The sequence below is a fragment of the Sebastes fasciatus genome, chromosome 4, assembly GCF_043250625.1.
Source record: "Sebastes fasciatus isolate fSebFas1 chromosome 4, fSebFas1.pri, whole genome shotgun sequence".
Lineage (NCBI taxonomy): Eukaryota > Metazoa > Chordata > Actinopteri > Perciformes > Sebastidae > Sebastes > Sebastes fasciatus.
Genome location: NC_133798.1, coordinates 5,435,913 through 5,457,149, shown reverse-complemented (window position 1 = coordinate 5,457,149; position 21,237 = coordinate 5,435,913). Strand labels below are relative to the sequence as shown.

Sequence of the window (21,237 nt, the reverse complement as noted above, 5' to 3'; positions counted from 1 at the left end):
AGCAGAACCTTTTGTGCTGCTAAAAGCAACCCTTTTACAAAGGTTCTCTATAGCTCTATCATGCTCAAATGGTTCTACATAAAACATTTATGTTGCCATGAAGAACACTGTTGCACAATGACACAATTTCAAAACCGTCTCAAGTACCACAGTGAGGTCTTACGTTTTTGTATTTTTAACAAACTAGCTTAACTGCAGCCGATCCTGAACAATAATCTTAGTACACGCAATATTGACGGCATTATTTATGCTTAAAATCTAGTTCCCAACCCAGTACTGACCGGTAGAGCAGTCCGTGGCCTCGTATAGCCAGAAAGATGAGGGTTCATTCCTGGTCCTTCCCATGTTCTACTGGGTTTCCTCTCGTGGGTTATGTGAACTGGATACAACTGTATAAATCAAAAGACTGTCTCCATTACCACTGTGATGGACTGGAGATCAATCATTGGCGTTTCCCTGCATTGTACCCATGAACACTTGGAAGTCCTCTGTCACCCTGAAAGAAAGACTTGGAAGTAGTTTGCTACATGTAATCCATCAGCGATCACTATGCACACCAATCACATAAGAAGGGGGTCAAGTCATTTCAAGATAACAATGATTCTTTTATTAGTATTTCACAACAGTGGGCAGGTAGGCTAACGGTATCCAGATCCAGAACAAGGAAAGAGGCAGGCAGGTAACAGATGGCTAGAACACCAGGCATTAGAGGAGGATCTGGCAAACGCATGAGGAAACCTTCCCACTGTTCTGTATATTCAGGAACTATAAGCACATAAGCAGGAGCCATGAGGGAGGTCCCTGATGACAAGGGTATTCAGGTGAATCACAGAGGCAAACTCAGTGAGGGGCATCTAGTGGACAGGTGTGGTACAACCAGGAGGACAGAGAACGTCTGAGGGAGATAAGGGGGTGGAAACGGTGCTGATGTTGCCATAATGTGCATATCTGGACCTCCAGGATTTGGAGCCCTAACGAGCTTCAATCTCAAGCTGTTGCTAACGTTAGCCCACCACCAGTGGTGTGCACTTCACCGTATTATAACATACCTACTCAACTACGATACAGAGAAGGCTTAATAACTTGATGTGCAGCCCAACACGTTCTCATCACAACTCATCACATACCAACGCTTTGTCACGACCCTCGGCGTCAATTAACTGTAGGTTTAGGCAACACAACCACTTAGTTAGGTTTAGGAAAAAAACGACATGGTTGGGCTTAAAACTACTACGTTTGTACAGTGAAAATGAAACTGAATGTTGTGAACACATGACACGGACGAACTGCTCATTGTAACGTGAAAGTGAAACTTAACGCATGGCACACAAACAGCGCTCTCCTGGATGAATGCCTTGTGGTCGCTGTGACTGTCATCTAGCTGTTGTTTCCGTTGAACCGTGGACAGCGCTGTTTGCTGTGTGTGTGAGTGCAACGCTGTCCGTGGTACTGAAATGGAGCACAGGAGATCATTCATCCTAGCGCCTGGTCTGGGCGTCGGAGTACAAAAGTGTTCCACTTGGTCTGTACTGGATAGTTGGAAGCTTTGAAGCTTCATTCATAACATTGACATTCAAATTCTTTATATTATTAGTAACTTACAGAAACATTGCGTGCAATAGTCCACCTTCTCTGAGTGAGCTCAGTCCTTGTCTCTTGTAATTGTCTCAGTCTTCAGTCCAAAAGTCAAAATGTATCGAAAAAACATATCTAATAAAATATTCTGCTTCAATTCATATTTATTGGCGTTTAACAAAATGTTTACTGCGGTCAAAACACAGTTTGCTCTCCTGCATGCCGCACACAAAGGGAGGCACGCACTGAGTTACATTCATTATAGAAAGTTGATTTAATAAACAAATAGTAACATTAATCAGTTACTCACACAGCTGATAACAGTCAAATTGGGTGCTATACATCAGTAATATATAGGCCTGTCTGTTTCAATGCATATGCACCCACCCCCTCCGTGTGCCTTGAAATGATGGCCCTCCCTTGTTCAGATGCATTCCCCGGTCCATGGACGCTTCAAACTATGACGCCCTACGTACCCCTCTAGCGTCTGTTTTGGACGTGTCAGGGACGCCGTGTCAGTTTCCGCTCGTTACATGCATAGTGTCTTTTCAAAATAAACTTCTAACCTAGGTTTACTTAGTTTTTAAGTTTACTTACGCAACAAAACTACTTGATTGTGGTTTGGGTTAAAGTAAGTATGTGTGTTAAGAACTACTCTTGTTACGTAACTGGTTAGTAAAGTATGAAAGTTATGTAATAAAACTACGTTGAATTGGTTTCACACGGTATACAAACAGCGGTCTCCTGGGTGAAAGTCCTGTGTTTGACCCATCCAACCTCCCCTCCCATCCGCAAGCAGACTTTCTCGCTCTTTATATTACATCAGTTGCTCTGACTGTCTAATACTGACGTGGATGGCTTTACATTGGAGTTAGATGAAAGCCCGGTGCGACCCATACCGATGCTAAAGGGTAACAATCAATTTGGTCAAGGTGGTCAATTGTAACAAGCTCTTCTTCCATTGTTTCCTGCAACACGGAGGATTTCTCCAGCTCATCTGCTGCCTGGTAAATCTTTACTTCCACCTGCTCATATCTGCCCAGTCAGGCCTGTGGCGTGTGCACTGTGCTGCTGCCTGGCACGGCTTGTCTGTGCACCCATGGGAGGAATTGTGTTTGCTCCCCTGCTGTTCAGTCAGCATGCTTGCTGGGTAAGCAGAGAGCAGCTTAATGCAGAGCCATGGATGCCAACTCAACTACATCAACATTTGATGACAACAGTAAACTGTTAAAACCTTTAAACATGATGTCAAATGTCGATGGACACAGTTTTGAACAGAACAGGTAATGACCTACTACAGTACAGTATGTACAGTAGCTGGGCAACTGTGTGGATGTCACTTTATTTATCGGCCTATTGAATGTATGGTGTGTGGGTGTGCAGAGTGGTGTGTGGAGAAATCTCTATTGACCCTTTGTAACAAGTGTATGTGTGTGTATTTATATAGAGAGAGATATAGAGATGTATATATTTGTGTGTGAGAGACAGGGAGAGAGAGAGTCTGTATCAGTGGAGGCTGGTCCATAGAAGCAGAGGAGGTTGCTGCTCCTCTATTTTTTGAGAGGCAAGAGGGAAATCAAAATATTAAAAAGAGTAATTAGTTGAAATAAATCATTAACAAATCTCAGCATCATTTATAAAATATTTTTCTCTCTTCTTCGGAAAATATCCATTATTTAATAAATTCTAATGAAAATGCTTCAACAGCGACACCTGCAGGGCAGAGTTGAAAGGGCAGCCTGTGTGTTTGAAGTGGTTGTGGGCATCGTGGGGGGTAGAGGAGGACAAGCACCCTCCGTCCTCACTTAGGGCGGGACCTCTCCTGTCAGTTCAATGCATTTCATTTTTTTCATGCTGATCTGTGATTGGCCAAAATACGTCAAATGACGCTCCAAGGGAGGATAACCTCCCTTAGCTTTCTTCTAATAAACAACCAGTAGAATACAAGATTGACTCCCCAGTAGGAACAATGTGTTTCTCACCACATCCCCAAAATAATAATAGAGCCATAACTGTCCTGTTTCAAAGACATGTTGCTATTCCAGATGTCATGGCATATTGGAATCGGTTTGTAAATGATATATAGAATATTGGAAGAAAGTCTGGATTCTTCCTCATAAATACCTAATAGTGAATAAGGTTAAGGAAGTGTGCTTCAAAATTATTAATAAATAATACCCTGTCAACCACAACATGCAGAAATTAATAAAGACATTATTATGGGAAAATGTGGTGTTTGGTTTCTTCTTCAAAAAAAAAAATATTTTCTTATAATAAATTGTATATGTTTTCTTTTAATTTTATTCATAAATATAAATTTAACAATAAATACCTTATTTTGTTGTTTTCTTGAAGGATGTTGAGCAATATGTGAAAAGAAAAAGGCTATTAAGACCCTCAATATGTGTAGGTTTTAATATTTTTGTTTAGTGTGATATATCCTTGGCTCTTTTGTTATTGTTATACTGAATCTGAATTATGTTCTTTTGTTTCATAAAGAAAGAAAGTAGCGATAAGTAGCCAACTAGTGTAAAATAACATGACTCTGTGGGTTGGTTTCCCTCCTGTCCTCCCCAGTTTTTTGAGTCACCAGCCATCACGGGTCTGTGTGCCAACAATTGTGTGACAAAGTGCCATGTTGGCATGTAGTACATAGAGACAGGTGGCTGTAAAGGAGGTGGAGAGACTGAAAGAGAGGCGCGTTCTTTTCACTGGATGATAGAGAGAGATGGAAAGAGCTTAAAGATGGAGACAAATACTGCATTCACAAACAGGAAAACATCTCATTCTTATGACTTTGGAGCTTTCATGGTTTATTCTCAGCATTCATTTTAGCACCTGATTTTAATTAAATTTTAGTCTTTTGACAAAAACTAAATAATTGAGATATAAATAATTTGTTAGTTTTAGTTAATCTGCAAAATATTCTTGTGGCACATTTTTTTTAGTCCATAAATCTATTGCTAGCACGTTAACATGGCAACAACACTCGCTGGCAGAGACGTAAACGTCGCTGTAAAACAAGATGCAAGAACAGGTCAAGTTATTTTAATTTTCATGTTTTCTTTTGATGTAGTTTTTATCTTGTATTTGTCGTGAAAATTACATCAATTTTCGTCATAGTTTTCATGACAAAATCAACTCTGATACCAAGATGGTACCCCCCACTGCTAGTCCTGTAGTCTCACCAGATGATAAATAGCTTATTTTTGTATCACGTTCATATTTGTAGCAATTACTTTGACCAGATAAGCAAACCAGGACTGCAGCTATTTTCATTATCGATTAACAATGCAGATATTTTCTTTATTAATCGTTTTGGATATATCAGATATAGTGAAACATTTTCATCACAATTCCCAGTGCCCAAGGTGATATTTTCATATTTACATTAGTATCACATTAGACAAAAATTTGAGAAGCAGAAACCTGCAAATATCTGTCATTTTCCTTGATCAGTGACTAAGTGACTAAAATGATTAATAGATTATCAAAGTAGTTGCAGATTAATTTTCTGTTGATTGATTACTTGACTAAAACTATATTAAATACTGAATTAAATATTGCTCCTTTCTGAATAGCTGCATTAATTGTGTAATGATATTATTGGCCAACGATGGTAACTTTGCAGCCATCTGTGCACAGAAATTTATGGACCGAAATTTCCCATACTGTATCCTCTATGCATATTTAGGTTGACACGAACAGTAGAAGTAGATGTGGTCGTCCTTCTATTTGACTCCTCTTTCTACTGTCCATGCCATCACTAGATGTAACTGTCTTGTCTTTGTCCTTCCCCTACACTTGAAGCCTTCTGCTAGTTTTAGTCTCAGCTATGTGCCTCATGTGCAGGTGCCCGTGTACCCACCTCACCTCAGTCAGAACATTCAAATAAAAACCCAAAAGTGTTTTTCAGTTCTGTGACCTGTGAAGAATGCCTTCATGATTAAAGTTAAAGCTTCAGTAGGCAACAATTTTTTGGCATCACTGGGCAAAAATTCCATAATAACCCTTCAGCATATTGTAATTCAAGTGTTCTGAGAGAGTACTAGACTTTTGCACCTCCTCATGGCTCTGTTTTCTAGCCCGTGACGGGAGACTTTGACCAATCACAGGTCATTTCAGAGAGAGAGCATTCCTATTGGCTGTGCTCCGGTCATGTGAGCAGTGCTTGGTATTCCGCAAGAAATCTCAACATGTCTGCCGGGTCACAAAAGTTCTCATTTTACAGCTAAACAGTACACTACAAGATGTTTCTGAAAACATTTGAGGAGAGAAATAGACATTACAGTAACAGAATATTGATTCATATTTGATCAGCACTGCCTAATTTGACCGTTTGGTCGGAGTTCGTGAGTGATTGACAGCCGGCTCTCATAGACAGTAGATGGACAGCAGACCTCAGATCAGCTCTGACTGCTTGTTTTCCTCCGGTCTCTGAAATCTTACAGATGCTGTTAGGAGCACCGGAGGACACCGGAGGACACAGAGGCACATCATTTTTTTTTTCAGATTACCTGTTTCAGGTACTACAGTCAGGATATAGCGACCGTTTTCTAAAAATAACTTTTTTTTAACCATATTTGCTTCAGCTTTAAAGGTCCCATATTGTAAAAAAAAAATGATTTTCATGACTTTTTTATTATAAAGCAGGTTACATAAAGACTGTGAAAGTATGGAAATGCTCAATCCACAGAGAAATACACACAGCCCGTATTCAGAAACTGTGCCTTTGAAACAAGCTGTCAGGATTTCTTTGTACAGTATATAAATATAGACCATCAAACAGCTTTAAAAACTCTAAATGTGTCTCAATTTATAGAGGGGTGCAGGGATGACGTTTCTGTGTTGGCAAACCAGGAAGTTAGCATCGTCCTGGTTCCCTCGACAAAAAGCCAATGGGATTTTTCCATTGGGTTTTGGATTATTACAGAAAATAAGCTCTGTGGCAAACAAACATTTATGATACTTACACATTTTGTTCAGCAAAATAATCTTCATACCAATGAACACCACTTTTATTACTTTGAAGTGTGAATGCTATCACCAGAAGTAAAAAGCTAACATTAGCGCGAGTATAAACACAACGAGGCTGTAAAGGAGGACGAGTCGGCGCGATGACGTTTAGTAGTCTCATTTAGCCACTTGATAGCAACCGCCTTTTTAAAGACACGTAAAGGCTTCAAAATTCGCGAGTGGGATAATTACAGACATATTTTATATGCAACAAAACGTTAAAATCCCGTCAGCTTGTGTTAACCACCGACTTTATTTCAGACATCTAACTAAAAACCCATTCAAAAAAAACATTGACTTCCAGACGAGAGAGGTGCTAAAATGTTAACTCATATATGGGTTTTAGGACTCATTCCTGCACCACTCTATTTCCGGTTGCAGTGTATGTGAATGACATCAGCTGACAGGAAGTAAATATGGACCCAAGCTGTTGCTTAGCAACGCAATTCTGTTGCAATTCCGTTGATATTCCTTTCAAATGCGCTAAAACAGAGTGTATAGGATAAGATAAGGTAGTCCGTTATTAGTCCCACAGCGGGGAAATGTGCAGTGTTACAGCAGCAAAGGGGACAAGGCAAACAACAAGAGGCATCAGACAGAGGGTTAATACAGGCATATTCAGGCAGACAGTATGAGGAAAATAAAGTTGTTTTTTAACATTACAGCATGTAACACAAAATACAAGTATGAGCCTGAAAATGAGCATGATATGGGACCTTAATAGTGACCCGTTACTGTGTGCTGCTTTGACAGTGAAAAATGACATTTTCTACATGTAAAAGGTTAAATGGTAACTTATGTATTTTTCAACGTGGACCCTATGTTACCATGTTTTTGTTAGTCAGTTAGACACAAAAACATGGGAAAATAGGGTCCACGTTGAAAAATACCAATGTTACCCTTTAACAGAAGGCTTTGTATTCATGCAACTCTTTGTACTGTAAGTAAGTTTCTGCAGACTGGGTTTGACCCAGTTAGAACGTTGCTTACACATGACCTGGAGCTTCTTTTTGCTTATAGTCCATGGCAGCTTGAACAGGTCCATTTCCAAACTCAACAGACTGCTTTTAATTTACAGTTGTACTGATGATGACAAACACAAATTAGCTGAAAAGTATGACGTGATGAATTATGTTAGAACACAGTATGAATATACACTGTTCCAGTACATTGTATTCAATTAAATATCCGGGTATAGGGGTGTTAAATTAATCCAGCTCTCGACTTTTTAACAGGTTGAAAAACTATCATCAGCACTCTCAGTGTTGGTTTATTCTAAAATGTTAAATTTTAAGCTGCAATAAGCTCTCTACTTACTGTATATTTACTGTATATACTGGGAATGTTACAATATGTTTTTTCATGATAAAACGTGCTTTTGCATTTGTGAAAAAACTTATTCTGAATAATGATGTTGGCTGTTGGCAAGTGTCTTTCAGTCTGATTCTCTATATCTCTCTCACACACACACACACACACACACAACCACACACACACACACACACACACACACACACACAAGTGTACATACTGTATTTTATTTTGTTGTGTTTTTTGCTGTAGGAGCCGGTTTCAAAGGTAGAGAATGAGGCCAGTGAGGGGATGGGCAGAGTGGATGAAGGAGTAGAGGAGTTCTTCACCAAGAAAATCATCCCTGACTATGCACTGTGAGTTGAACGTACGCACACACACATTCACATGCACACACAGACACACACACACACACACACAGACAACCATTTTTTCTCTTTGCTGAATAACCACTTAAGACAGCAGTATACTGAGAATAAAATCTTTCTGCTTATTAATATGACATTTTATTTATGACTGTCTGAAAGTACCAATCGATCTCACAAACCTCCTTCTTCTACTCACCTGCGTCAAATAGTGACTGGCAGTGTGGCAGCCAGTGAGCAGAAATGATCCCGCTGCTGAATTTCAAAATGGAAAATCATGGCAGCTCCGATGTAAATGTTCTTTTGTGTCACCGAAGCAATCCACTGAACCAGCGGTTCCCAAAGTGGGTGCCACGGCACCCTAGGGTGTCTTAAGGATGACAAGATTTATCACATTATTGTTAATTACCTCCTTCCAAGGCCCTTAGGTATTGTTTTCACCGGCGTTGGTTTGTTGATTTGTTTGTCTGTCTGTCTGTCTGTTTGTCTGTCTGTCTGTCTGTCTGTCCGTCTATCTGTTTGTCTGTTAGCAGGATTACTCCAAAAGTTCCAAAATATTTTGGAGGGGTGGGGTGAATGAACAATCCATTAGATTTTGGTGGCAATCCGGATCATGATCCAGATTCTGATTTTTTTTTAAGAATTACAAGCCTATCAGCCTGAGCATTAAGACCTCAGGGTATAACACATGCGCAGTGTAACTGATGATGCGTTGATGACACATGACCCCGCCTTCTTCCTCCTTCTGAGAGAAGAGAGATACGTGTGTGGATGTGTGTGCGGGAGCTGCTGGCCGTCCGCGGTGAGAAAAAGAAAAAAGCGGTAAATGAAGGGATGAGAGACAACGTAGTGTAACGTTATACAGACATAACAAGGCTGCTGAATGAGAGAGGCATCCGCCGATACGTTACACGGAAACACACCGTGTTAATAACAAGCCGACCACCTCACAGTACCGCCAGCTGTGAGCTGTGATCTGTTTTTAAAGTCGGGCACCTTGGCGGAGGTCTGCGCTCTCCGAGTGCCGTTCTAGTTTATTGTGTTTTTAATAGCATTTCCCCACATTAAAAAAAACTGCCACATTTGCACGAACTACGTTTTATGTTGCGTTTTCAAGCATATCAAAACAAATGAAAAAAGGAACAAACATCAAAATCATCATATTAACCAGCGCAAATTCGCAATAGCTGCGACCACGTACGTGCATGAAGTTGAAATGAGGAGTTATTATCTATACGATACCTCCTCATTTTACTACAAACATCAAAATAAGGTGGCAGTATAAAAAAAAAAACGTCGGAAGATAGCAAGTACTACTCAGCCATCTTTTGGTTATATGTCTCCAGTCTGATCTGGAGCTCACAGCTGATAGGTACGTGGTTTGTTTACATGACGTAACAGAAAGTGCATATCGGGACAGAGTCCGGTGTTATTAGGCTATAAGTAAATAAAAAGACCACAAATCTACCTTCTTATCTTGTTGGTTTCTTATTCTGTCAATAAGAAGACACAACAAGGTCTATATTATTCCTCATTACAATAAATTATTAGTTCTGCGTTATTATAAAAAGTATAGATGTATTTCTAGGGGGTTCAGTGAACTAACGCAAACTGCGCCTGTGGATTTCAGCCTTGTAGCTGTATGTGTAGAATGCATGGTGAATGTTTTGTAGTGTTTAACAAACCCTGTGTCCCTTCACTGTACAGTAACACCACATAAACACTATCCCTTGTCTGAGTTCTGTTCTGGACCTGCCTGAGTTAAGAAAAAATGATTAAAATGGTTGTATTTTTTTAACCAGCTGTTGAGAATGAATTGCCATTTTGTAATCATTCAATTAGTCAGTCTGACAACAGGTGGTTGTATACTGTATAGGGGGGAGATGGTAACCCTCTCTCATGTTCATTAAAGCAGGCTGACCTGACCTTTGACCTTGTTCCTAACCTAGTTCATACATTGAATACAGTGCAGGATGACAGCTTAAACTTAAATTATACAAAATAATTCCATTTAAACATTTTCATTTTCAACTTTTATCGACACTAGCCACGTAGCAAAAGTAGCACATCAGCAGCTGCTGTCCACAGCAGAAAACACCTTGGCAAAGCACGTTGGGCAAAACCATGTGACACCAATGTGATTAACAGGAAAATGTGCTAGCTCTCCCTCTCTTTCTTTCTCTCTCTCTCTCTCTCTATCTCTCAAAGACAGTAGCCTACATGAAACTATCACAACATGAGATATGAATTCCCCTTGAAAAGTTGAGAATATTTAAACTTTTAGAGGAAAACAATGGTCTCGCTGGCGACGCATTTCCAGCAACACGTCTCCCTTAGACACACCAAATGTCAAGGTAATCTGTCCAGTAGTCATCTCGATATCACGCTCTGGACTCGAGCAGATTGACAGACTGACCAACTGCCTCTAGTACTCACTGAGAGATGTGTTTGCTCTGTGGACTGTTTGCATGACCCTTCTTGTTGTGTACCTGAACTGAGCATGTGTCTTGAGTCCTGTAGCAGTAGTTGTAGTACTGAGTGTCTCTTCTTGTCTGTTGCTCTTTCTGCTGTCTCCCTGCTGCAGAAAAGGCCGGTGGGAGGAGTCAATCCCTGCCCAAGCCACTCCCTCAGAGTCAAGCTCCACCCCCTCAGCCTCAACCCCCTTTTCCCCTTCATCTGACAATATCACCTCCTCTGCCACCACCACTGTCACCTCTCCCTCTGTTCCATCTACTGACACATCCTTCACATCCACTGATGTTTCACCCCTCTCCACATCCTCCACTCCCCCCACCCCCTCTTCTGTCACCACCACCACCACCACCCCACTTCCCACCAAAAACATCAAGAAAAAGTTTGGCGACTTCTTTGCCTTCAAGAGGGCTCGAGCCAGCCGAGCAGCCAAGGCAGGAGGGGGAGAGGGAGGAGGAGGAGGAGGAGGAGGAGGAGAGGGGGTGAAGGTCAAAAGGACCTCCATTGCAGACCTCATTCGACCCCTCCGAGAGGCCAAAGAAAGGGAGAGAGAGAGGGAGAGGGACAAGGAGAGAGAGAAGGGGAGAGGGGCAAGGTCAGTGGAGGATGCTAACGTTTCTAATGATGCCGCCACCACAGAAGGAACCGTTGCCACCAGCCACCATCTTGCAGGCGATGCCGGGGGAACGATGGCGCCTGCCAAGACATTAACCACGCCGGTGCCTTCCAGTGAGACTACTCCCTCTTACCCCACCGTCGCCACAAGCCCTGACCTCACCACTGCCACGCTTTCCAATCTGGAAGAAGAGGCAGTCCCCGTCTTGCCAGGTCGCACCCCCAGTCCCGTGGTCACCTCCCCTCTAACTGAGCAGGAGAGGAGCGGTGTGCAGGGGAAGGAGATGAAGTTGGGAGGGACTCCGTATGGAGAGAGGAGACTGAAGGTGACCAAGAGGTCACTGAGAGAGGGCAAGAGCCAGAGTCTCATACTGCTGACGGGATTAGAGCCTGAAGACAAGGATGACACACACAGTAAGGTCAGTCTGACAACACACTGAACGCACACACAATCAGATCGTCTAATAAACACCAAACTGCTAGTCCTGTTAATTTTTAAACAAAGCTGAGAACCAGGCCTTAAGTGAGAAACATGCCTTTACTTTTATTTCCCTGTTTTATAAATATATTTGACCATATTTAAGTAAGACTTCTCCCTGTTCTCTGCTCCTGTTTTATTTGTTGTTGATGCTGTTTGCTGTTAATGCAAACTCAACACTTGTTTACCTGGCATCATGGTAGCATAGTATGCATTTCCACTGCACACAAGACGTTCCTTTGACCATCAAACAGATGCTCAAACTGGTTCAACCGGGAGACTGGTTCACCACCATCGACTTGAAGGATGCATACTTTCATGTCGAGGTGGATAGCCTAGGAGTACAACAGACTGCCATTCGGCTATTCGCTGGCCCCCAGCACCTTCAGCAAATGTGTGGATACGGCGACTGTGGCATGAGGGCATACTTTTATCTAGACGACCTCATTGTCATGGTCAAGTCCAAAGAATGGGCGATATTTCACACGGCCCAATTGATCTTACCTAACCAAGTTGGGGTTTGCGATCAATTGGAAGAAGAGCTGCCCCCTTCCACAACAACAGGTGGAGTAACTTGGGGTTGTGCTCGATGCATGCAAACTGCGTGCTACTCTGTCGGAACAGAGATGGACGGCCCTGCTGCAGGCAGTTGGCAAACTGCGGCAGGGGGCGGGTGGCGACGGTGACAGACGGTGACTTTTTATTGTAGATTGCGGTTTCAAACCTGTAATATTTACTTGTATCTTTTCATCGTTGACTTACTTTCAATATCTTATTCATATTCATCAATAAGTATAACTTGCCAATAACAATATTACCACAGCTCTACTGTAGTACCGTGAATGGTCTGGAGGTAAGAAAAAAACAAATCTTAAAAACTATGTTTTGGAATTGTTCACTATTAATTTAAAGTGGTATTAGAACTACTTTTTAGTAGTACAAGGACTACACCTGTAAAAACACAGATGTCCTGAAAAAAAATATAGAAGTATAAAACACTATTATCTAGATTCATTTGTAGCATGCTGTAAATCTAGACTATGAACACAAATGCAATGTGCTTATGGGCAACAGTCATATTGTCATAGCAGTATCAGACACAATGACTTCAACTGAAGATGAGGTGAACATAGTTACTGTATTTTACTGTAAACTAAATACAGTATATTGCACAGTCCAGTAACTCTCTCTCCAAAATTGGCCTCCATTGCCTCCAAAGAGCAAACCTGAATCCTGTTTCTATGGTTGAAGCTCTGATTCCTAATTGATCTAATTGGTTACAGGTGTTTTCACAGGTGCATTCTGGGTGCAGGTGATTGATAATTGAGTGTGGTATTTCAATGTCAGTGTTTAGCAAACAACACACAGGCTTTTAGTTTTGAATGATGTGTCCGATGTAGATAGCTGTGTATAGTCATTTGCAAAAAGTGTGTCTTTTGAATTTCAGACTCAGTTTAAAGCAGACCATGTGCCTCTGGTTTAGCATACCTGCTCAATAGTTAGTGCTTTCAATAATTGTGCCACAAGTACCAGTGTCTGTGTGTATTGGCAATTGCAAAAAAAGTTGTAATCAGATTCTTGCTCAGACTGAGAAAGTTGACAAATAAGAGATGGTTCAAGAACTTATCTGTAAATGAATGTGATTTCATCTGTCAGCAGCAGCTGAAACGTCGGCTGCTGGATTCTTTAAAAGCGAGAGACATTTAGAATTCCAGCAGCAGCGACGAGTGTTGCGTCAGTTTCTATTTTTTAACCACTCAATATTCATATTGCTGATTGTCAGTAAGCCCTTAGTTTTCGAGTAGGTTGTTACCAGAATGAAACATGACGTCACAGCTGCTTTTACTATCAGCTCCAAGGTTGCTCTGCTGGCTTTACTATGTGTTGATATTTGTGTGTGTGTGTGTGTATATGTGCATGCGTGAGTGCGTGCGTGCGTGCGTGCGTGCGTGTCTGTGAAAATTCACATTTACCATTCTAATCGTCCTCCAGAAACACGCGTCTGAGAGCACATCTAGTTTTGAACAGAGGCTTCAGGTGATGCTGCACAGAATGGGCGTGGCCAAATCACCACCTGCCGACACCAAGGCGAGCCAGGTAGGATGATGTGTGTGTGTGTGTGTGTGTGTGTGTGTGTGTGTGTGTGTGTGTGGGTGAACACATTTCAACAGGCCATTAGATTAGACGGCCTGAAGTCTGTGAAGGTTCACTGATGTGTGTCTAAAATGTAGCACTTCAATCTGATATGATGAATTGTGACACAATGTGAAATAACTGACACATATTAGTTTGGCCAGTTCTCAGTGAATTCAGGTTGTGTATATTTAAAGGTCCCATATTGTAAAAAGTTAGATTTTCATGTCTCTTATATCATAAAGCAGGTTTAGGTGATATATAAATACTGTGAATGTATCAAAACACTCAATCCACAGATAAATACACACAGCCCGTATTCAGAAACTGTACATTTTCAAACAAGCCGTTTGGATTTCTGTCCATTTGTGATGTCACAAATCTACAATAGTTAGACCATTTCACAGTTTTAAACATAAACATACTAAATGTGTCCCAGTTTATCTCCTGTTGTTTTGTATGACATCAAGCTGACAGGATGTAAGAATGGACCCAAGCTGTTTCCTAGCAACGCAATTCCATTGAAATGCGCTAAAACGGAGTGTTTCAGACAGAACATGAATACAGGTATATTCAGACAGACAGTTTGAGAAAAATAATAAGTTTTTTTAACATTAAAGAATGTAAACATGTTCTGATAGAAACCAAAAATACAAACATGAACCTGAAAATGAGCATGATATGTCCCCTTTAAAGGAGCACTGTGTAATGTCTGGTCATGATTTTACCTCTACTACATACAATGTAAATTTACAGTCAGCAGTTATTTAAAAAAAAATAATAATAATAAAAAGCAGGGCAAGAATACACAAAATAGACCAAACTGCTGAGACTCTGAGAGCCGGTCAAAATACCATTGCTATCTTATAATCCTCACGTGTGGCGTCGGCTTGTAGTTTACCTTAGCCATCTGTGTGTTTACTGTGCCACTCTCTGGGGGCTGTTTTGTACATTGTGATAGTTTGATTTGAAACAAGAAAATTACGCACACCCTAGTCTCATACTCTGTGGTTTCGGGACAGAATTCAGCCAGTGCAAACCACAGCGCCGGGAGGCACAGCGGGCTGGAGAAGATCTAACCTGTTGTTAAGGCAGCAACAGAAAGTTTGCTGATCCGGCGGGGAGTCGGGGCGTTTCCCCCAAATCAGACCCCCGGTGCTGGGCTTTGCATTCAAGCTAACTGCTGCTAGTGTGTGCCGTCCCAAAGAAGACGATGATGTGTAAAGAAAGATATTGCGATCAGTACAGTTATTTGGTTGAATGACAGCTTCTTTTTGATCATTATGTAGATTTAGATAAGTCAAGTGGTAACATGTGGAGGGGACTCTAAAGACACTGTGCCCAGGGGCCTCTTCACATAAAGAACGATTCTGCTTTAATTACAACTTGGGTCTTATTTCCATAGCTTTGTTCATCATGCCTATCAGTAATAACACCATACTCACCAAGTTAATAGCAACACGGTGACATCACTAAAACGATGAAACCTAATTTTATACACATGGCGTTTTTTTGAATGAACATGTTTCTGTGGTGCAACAAACTCAGAACACATATTTATTTTATCCGGACTTTAATATTGTCCAATGTGTCTGTTGTAGAATAAAGATGAGGAGCTGAGAAAGGCCAACTCTGAAGGTGAGTGGGTCTGTTTTTGTATACATCAAACATTTCATGTTTTAAGCAGATCTTTTTATACAGTATCTCTCTCCAAATCTGAACTGTCAACACATAACACCTTTTTTTTTTTCCTAAACATATTTGGGAACTAATCTGTGTAACATCTATGTGATATTTAAGGGGTAATGTACAGCGAGCCGGTCATTGTTGTGAAAGAATCCCTGACAGGGTGATGCTCCGCGTCGGGGTCTCTCATCGCCCTGAAGGGGATTCTTTCACAACAATGACCGGCTGGCTGTACATTAACCCCCTTATTACACAGCTACTTACTGAAGAAATCAATATTTGACACAAAAACGGTCCGCCAGAGTCCAGCATCAGAGCTGCGGCCATAGCAACGGTCTGTTATACATAGCAACGAACACCGTTGGTGATTGACCAATCAGGATCGAGTATTCAACACAGCCGTGTAAAAAGAAAGTTTTATGAAACAAAACTAAACCTGTAGTTGACAAAACGTTGTATTTCTGACCATGTTTTAATGTTTAATGACAACACTATTGTTGCAGCTGCACCTTCAGTTAAGCTTCTGCTGATCTGATAACAGCAGTACACCACTCACAGCGCTGGGACTTCATTAGAAGAGCTTCAGTTGAGCCCAGTCTTCACGTTGTGTTCATTACATATACGGCTTGGATTAAAATTGACCCCTTGGCTGTACTACTCTCTACTGTCTTTGTCCCTCAGGTGCTATCCTGGACAAACCTGTACCACCTCCCACATTCATGAAGCCCAGAACCATGTCCACTTCATCAGGTATCTATGTTAAGAAAACAACCAGTCAGAGCTGATCTGCAGTCTGCCGTCTCTGAGCAGCTGTCAAATGCTGATCAAATATGAATCTATATTCTGTTACGTTAATGCCTATTTCTCTCCTCAAATGTTCTCAAAAACATCTTGTAGTGTACTGTTTAGCTGTAAAATGAGAAAGTTTGTGACCCGGCAGCCAGGTTGAGATCTGTTGAGGAAATACCAAGCACTGCCCACCAGCTGGAGCAAACTTGCTAATTTTACAGCTAAACAGATGTTTCTGAGAACATTTGAGGAGAGAAATAGGCATTACAGTATCAGAATATTGATTCATATTTGATCAGCGCTGCCTAGTTTGACTGTTTCGTCTGAGTTTGCAAGTGATTGACAGCTGCCTCCGTTGAATGAACAGCCAATAGGAACGCTCTCTCTCTTTGAAATGACCTGTGATTGGTCAAAGTCTCCTGTCACGGACTAGATTTTTTAAAGCCTGAAAACAGAGCCATGAGGAGGTGCAGAAGTCTAGTTTTCTCTCAGAAGACTTGAATTACAATATGCTGAAAGGTTATTATGGAATTTTGGCCCAATGATGCCAAAAATATACTGCCTACTGCAGGTTTAAGGCTTATGAGGTTTAGGGGGGGAAATCCACTGATATTCAATTGGCTATAATTCATCTATATCAACCTGTTTTCATGGTTTCCATAAAAGCTGTATGGCAATAGAACATAAAGGACATAATGAACAGAACAACAAAATGCTCTTTGATGTGTTTTAACATGTTGCACATACAGTATTGTAATGTACAATATGTAAAGCTATTACATGTTGTTTTTAGTCACTATTGTAGTACTACTAGTGTGACATAAGAAAGAGCCAATGACATCATCAACATGGCCTCTGGCCTGAGCTGTGTGATGCAGCAGTCTGTGGAGCACAAGCTTCCTGATGTCCTGATGTCCTGATGTCCTAATGGGCCTGTGTCTCTGCTTCGCTGTCCTGGTTACTGTGCCTGAACGTCTGTCCAACCTGGAGTCACAGACTGGACTGCACCCTCCTGATTTACTGTCTCTTTGCACCCTCTGTTTCCAGCAGACCCCAGGCATCCTATGAGAGCTCATGACCCTTTCCGCCCGGACCCTCCCCTTTACCCGAAGCCCACCGTCCCCGAGCGCCCCATTGGCCCCTTGCCACCCAAACCCGCCATCGCAGCCAAGCCTCCCCTCCCCACCCCGGCTTCTCCTGCCGGAGGAGGAGGAGCTCGTCCCTCTTCTGCTCCTCCTTCCAGCAGCTCAGCAGGGAGAGTCCAGCTCAGAGCACACACTATTGATGGAAGACCAGAGGAGGCCACAGCACAGGTAATACAACACTCAGTCAGAAAACTCAGAGGTTATTGGCTTAACTCCCAGTTTCATTAATTCTTTAATATTTACCTCAAACGTTTATACAGCTATTCATATTGTTAAAATATACAATTAAAAAGGATACATATTATAAATGTGGAAACGTATCATTTGTTTGTATTGTGAATTGCAAGTTGGGTAACGGTGACTAATACAGGCCACAAGGTGGCAGTAATGTTTAAACCAGAGTTCCTGGTGTCACAGAGAAGTGTTGTGAATTTCATATTTTGTCAACCCCATTTATATCAATGGGGTAGATTAAGTATTAGAATCACCTCTCAAACACAACACAATATAAGTTAACAGCAGCACAAACTATAACCTCCAAAAAGGCCATAAATAGATTCATTCATGAAGGAAGGGTTTATTGCAGGACTGTTGGATCTATCACCACAAACCACTGCCCAGTTCCATTATTGGCACAATATGTTCTCTGCCTCCGTATGCTCATAGCAGTCACTGAGCGCCCTCTGATCTTCATCCCTAGAATGGAAGCCAGGAACATCCCTGGGGTGCAGCCTCAGCCCTGTCCTCCAGGAAAGAGCTGCTTCCTCCAGCCCCGTCTCCATGGAGGGCTACCAGCACACAGGATCGCCCCGAGAAAGCACAATCAGTGACCGACGGTACGTCTGACTGATCTCAGTCAAACCAAATCATTCCGACCGATTAGAGTTTGGCTGGTATATCACTTATGAGCTTTTATGAGAAATCAGGTGTGGTTCAGTTAGAGTATAGGCTCATGGTGGTCTGTGTGCTAACAGCCATCTCTTGGTCATCATCACATTGATGTAACATGACACCGAAGTCACACGTGAGTCACATGGATGCCATGTGAGAGTCACATGAATCAAGGTGTGAAATGCTGTAAAATCACTGAGGAAGAGATGAAATTGTAGATGGGTGGATGGATTTGTGTTTTACTCAGTAAGGTTGCATTCACTTGGTTTGGTTGAATTTACATGTAACAATTTAAACACAACATTAATCACAATAATCTTATAATATGATCTGAAAAATATATGATCCATCATTTCAGGGTTCCGTATCTCTGTCTGTCTGTCTCTCTCTTATTGACTCACTTTCACAGTAGATATCTATTGATTGCAAAACTGACATACGTTTACATTGTACGTTATATATTCGTGTTCATTTGCGTACTTTCAGAGATTCTTCCTAAGTCACGCCAACACATGAAGCCCCTTCCACAACGCAGAGCTGTGTCCGTCCACGAGGACGCTCTGGCCATGACACAAGGTAAGACATCAACAACTAACTGAACTGCTAAATACTGGCCACATTGAATACCAAAAGCAATAACAGTAAGGTAAGGAATATAAATACATTAAACCAGGGGTTCCCAACCTTTTGGAACTTAAAGGAACAGTGTTTAGCATTTTGAAGGATCTATTCTCAGAAATTGAATATAGTATTAATAAGTGTGTTTTCTTTAGTGTATAATCACATAAATACGGATTAATGCAGATTTAGACATGAGTCTGTGTCAGACAGTGTCTCCTCCAATAGTCTCAAGCCCCTTTATCTGTCTCCATCTCTCTCAGAGCTGAAGGCAGTGTTACAGAGGTCGCCCATCCGTTTCCGGGGCAACAGAGGAGACCTGCCCACCTGCACTGAAGATCCATCTAGTGGGGAGGAAGCACAAAGAGCTCAGGAGGGTGAGAGAGGTTGTTCATCACTTTCTATTTTTCTTATTCTTTTATTCACTGCTTTTCTTTCTTTCTTTCTGCAATCTAAACACATTTTGTCCATCTGTTTGTATGTTCTTCATCCATCCAGCCGGGAAACCTACAGCTGAAGAAAAGAAGGAGGCTGTCAAGAAGGAGGAGGAGCTGAAGGCAGAGAGACGAAGGACGGGCTGTGGAGGTACAGTAGCTGAAACCAAGCACCCCCCTCTAGGAGAAGAGGAAACCCCAGGCTCAGGGTGTCCCTCGTCTACAGCTCCTGCTCAACAAGAAGCACGGGCACCCCGACTCTTCAGTCCAACTGCAGCCCTCAACAAAGCTCCATCCGTTCTGGAGAGGCCTCCAGCACTAACCCTAAGCCTGGAAAAGCCTCTCGTAACCCCCCCATCTGAGAAAAAAAGCCCCAGCACAGTCCCACCATTGCTCCAAACTCTAGAAAAACGGCTGGTGTCCCCACCACCACCACCACCACAAGAAAAGACCCCCGGCACAATCCCAGCTGCATCTGAATCCCCAGAAAACCCCCAAGTGAGCCCTCTGTCCCACAAAAAGAAGAGCCCCGGCACAGCACCAGGCACAGCGGATGTGAGAAACAGCACACAGGAGAGAGGAGAGGCGGCCTCGAAACAGCACACGGTGACGGCAGAGCCAGCAGACCAAAGAACTGAGCCCCCTCTGTCTGAATAACACACACTGACTGACTTAACCTGAGGAGAAAAGACACACCTTGGAGAGAGAGAGAGAGAGGAGGGGGGGGGTCTGTGACATCATTGAGATCAGGAGCTGTGGAGGGTATCCGAGGTCTGAGAAGAGCATGAATGTTGTACCCTCCTGTAGAAAACAGCTGCTGTGTCCCATGTCAGAGCTGTTCGCTCTGAAGGTCTGACAGCTAAATGTTATTTAGTGCACACGGTTGGCGCATAATTTCATTACTTGCTCACAGCTAACATCTGTACGGTTGCTATACTGGCTGTTTGGGGTGAATAAACACGGACTGCACAAACCGTCCAGTGGTCAAACACCTGCCAACAACGTGCCCAGAATAACAGGAACTTCTTCAGCTGGCCATAACGTGTTTGAGGGCAACATTCTGAAAATAAATGGGATTTTTTTTAGAAATTTTAGGATTGATTTTTGTCTCTATGAGTTGAGTAAGTTTGTGTGAGGCATGCATTATTTGTACCAATCCGACCGCTGTGTTGTTATTGCAGTCTGTGCTTATTTTACCTCAAACGGCGAAAGTACAGATGTTAGCTGTGGCTAGCCAGCAACATACCGTATGTCTGCAGAGTTTGTCTTAGTGTGTTCACAGCTCATCTTCAGACCGATGTCAAAAATGTCCAGGTACTTCATTAAAACTATATTCTCATCTCCATACACTGATGAACTGGCGCCATAAAGCTGCAGGATAAGCAGTCATTTTTAGCTCATTTAACAGTTAGTAACACGCAGCCAGACACACCTTTGAGACTCAATGTCAGCCGAGTCCTTCCAAGGAGAGCTGAGTCTGAAATGGGACACAGCTAGCCTCAGCTAAATGAGTAAAATTGACAAGAATATCATCATGGATGGTTGTGAAGTCTTTATCGTACGCCACAAAAGGATGGCTCGTTTAAACAGAACGTTTGTGAGTGTAGTTCATCAGCACCTTAGGTTTGGACCAACCTGTTCTCATTCCCAAACTCGTCACTTGCGGACACTTGGTCAGGACCCCTTGGCAACAAAACTACTGGGTTAGA

General features: G+C 42.1%; 1 protein-coding gene across 5 annotated transcripts in view; it reads left to right on the top strand.

The window, feature by feature from the left end:
* Positions 1-20,875, top strand: part of carmil2 (capping protein regulator and myosin 1 linker 2) — a 56,721-nt gene extending 35,846 nt beyond the window's left edge. For 2 of the 5 annotated variants that reach the window (XM_074631576.1, XM_074631577.1), the window contains exons 32-42: positions 6,027-6,101; positions 8,155-8,258; positions 10,852-11,773; positions 13,825-13,929; positions 15,567-15,603; positions 16,333-16,401; positions 17,488-17,753; positions 18,286-18,421; positions 18,963-19,052; positions 19,358-19,480; positions 19,593-20,875. In XM_074631576.1, coding sequence (XP_074487677.1) covers positions 6,027-6,101; positions 8,155-8,258; positions 10,852-11,773; positions 13,825-13,929; positions 15,567-15,603; positions 16,333-16,401; positions 17,488-17,753; positions 18,286-18,421; positions 18,963-19,052; positions 19,358-19,480; positions 19,593-20,185 — 2,520 coding nt within the window. In that variant the 3' untranslated portion in view covers positions 20,186-20,875. The remainder of the gene's footprint in view (positions 1-6,026; positions 6,102-8,154; positions 8,259-10,851; positions 11,774-13,824; positions 13,930-15,566; positions 15,604-16,332; positions 16,402-17,487; positions 17,754-18,285; positions 18,422-18,962; positions 19,053-19,357; positions 19,481-19,592) is intronic. The other 3 variants (XM_074631579.1, XM_074631580.1, XM_074631578.1) reach the window with 2 other exon arrangements.
* Positions 20,876-21,237: the final 362 nt, after the last annotated feature.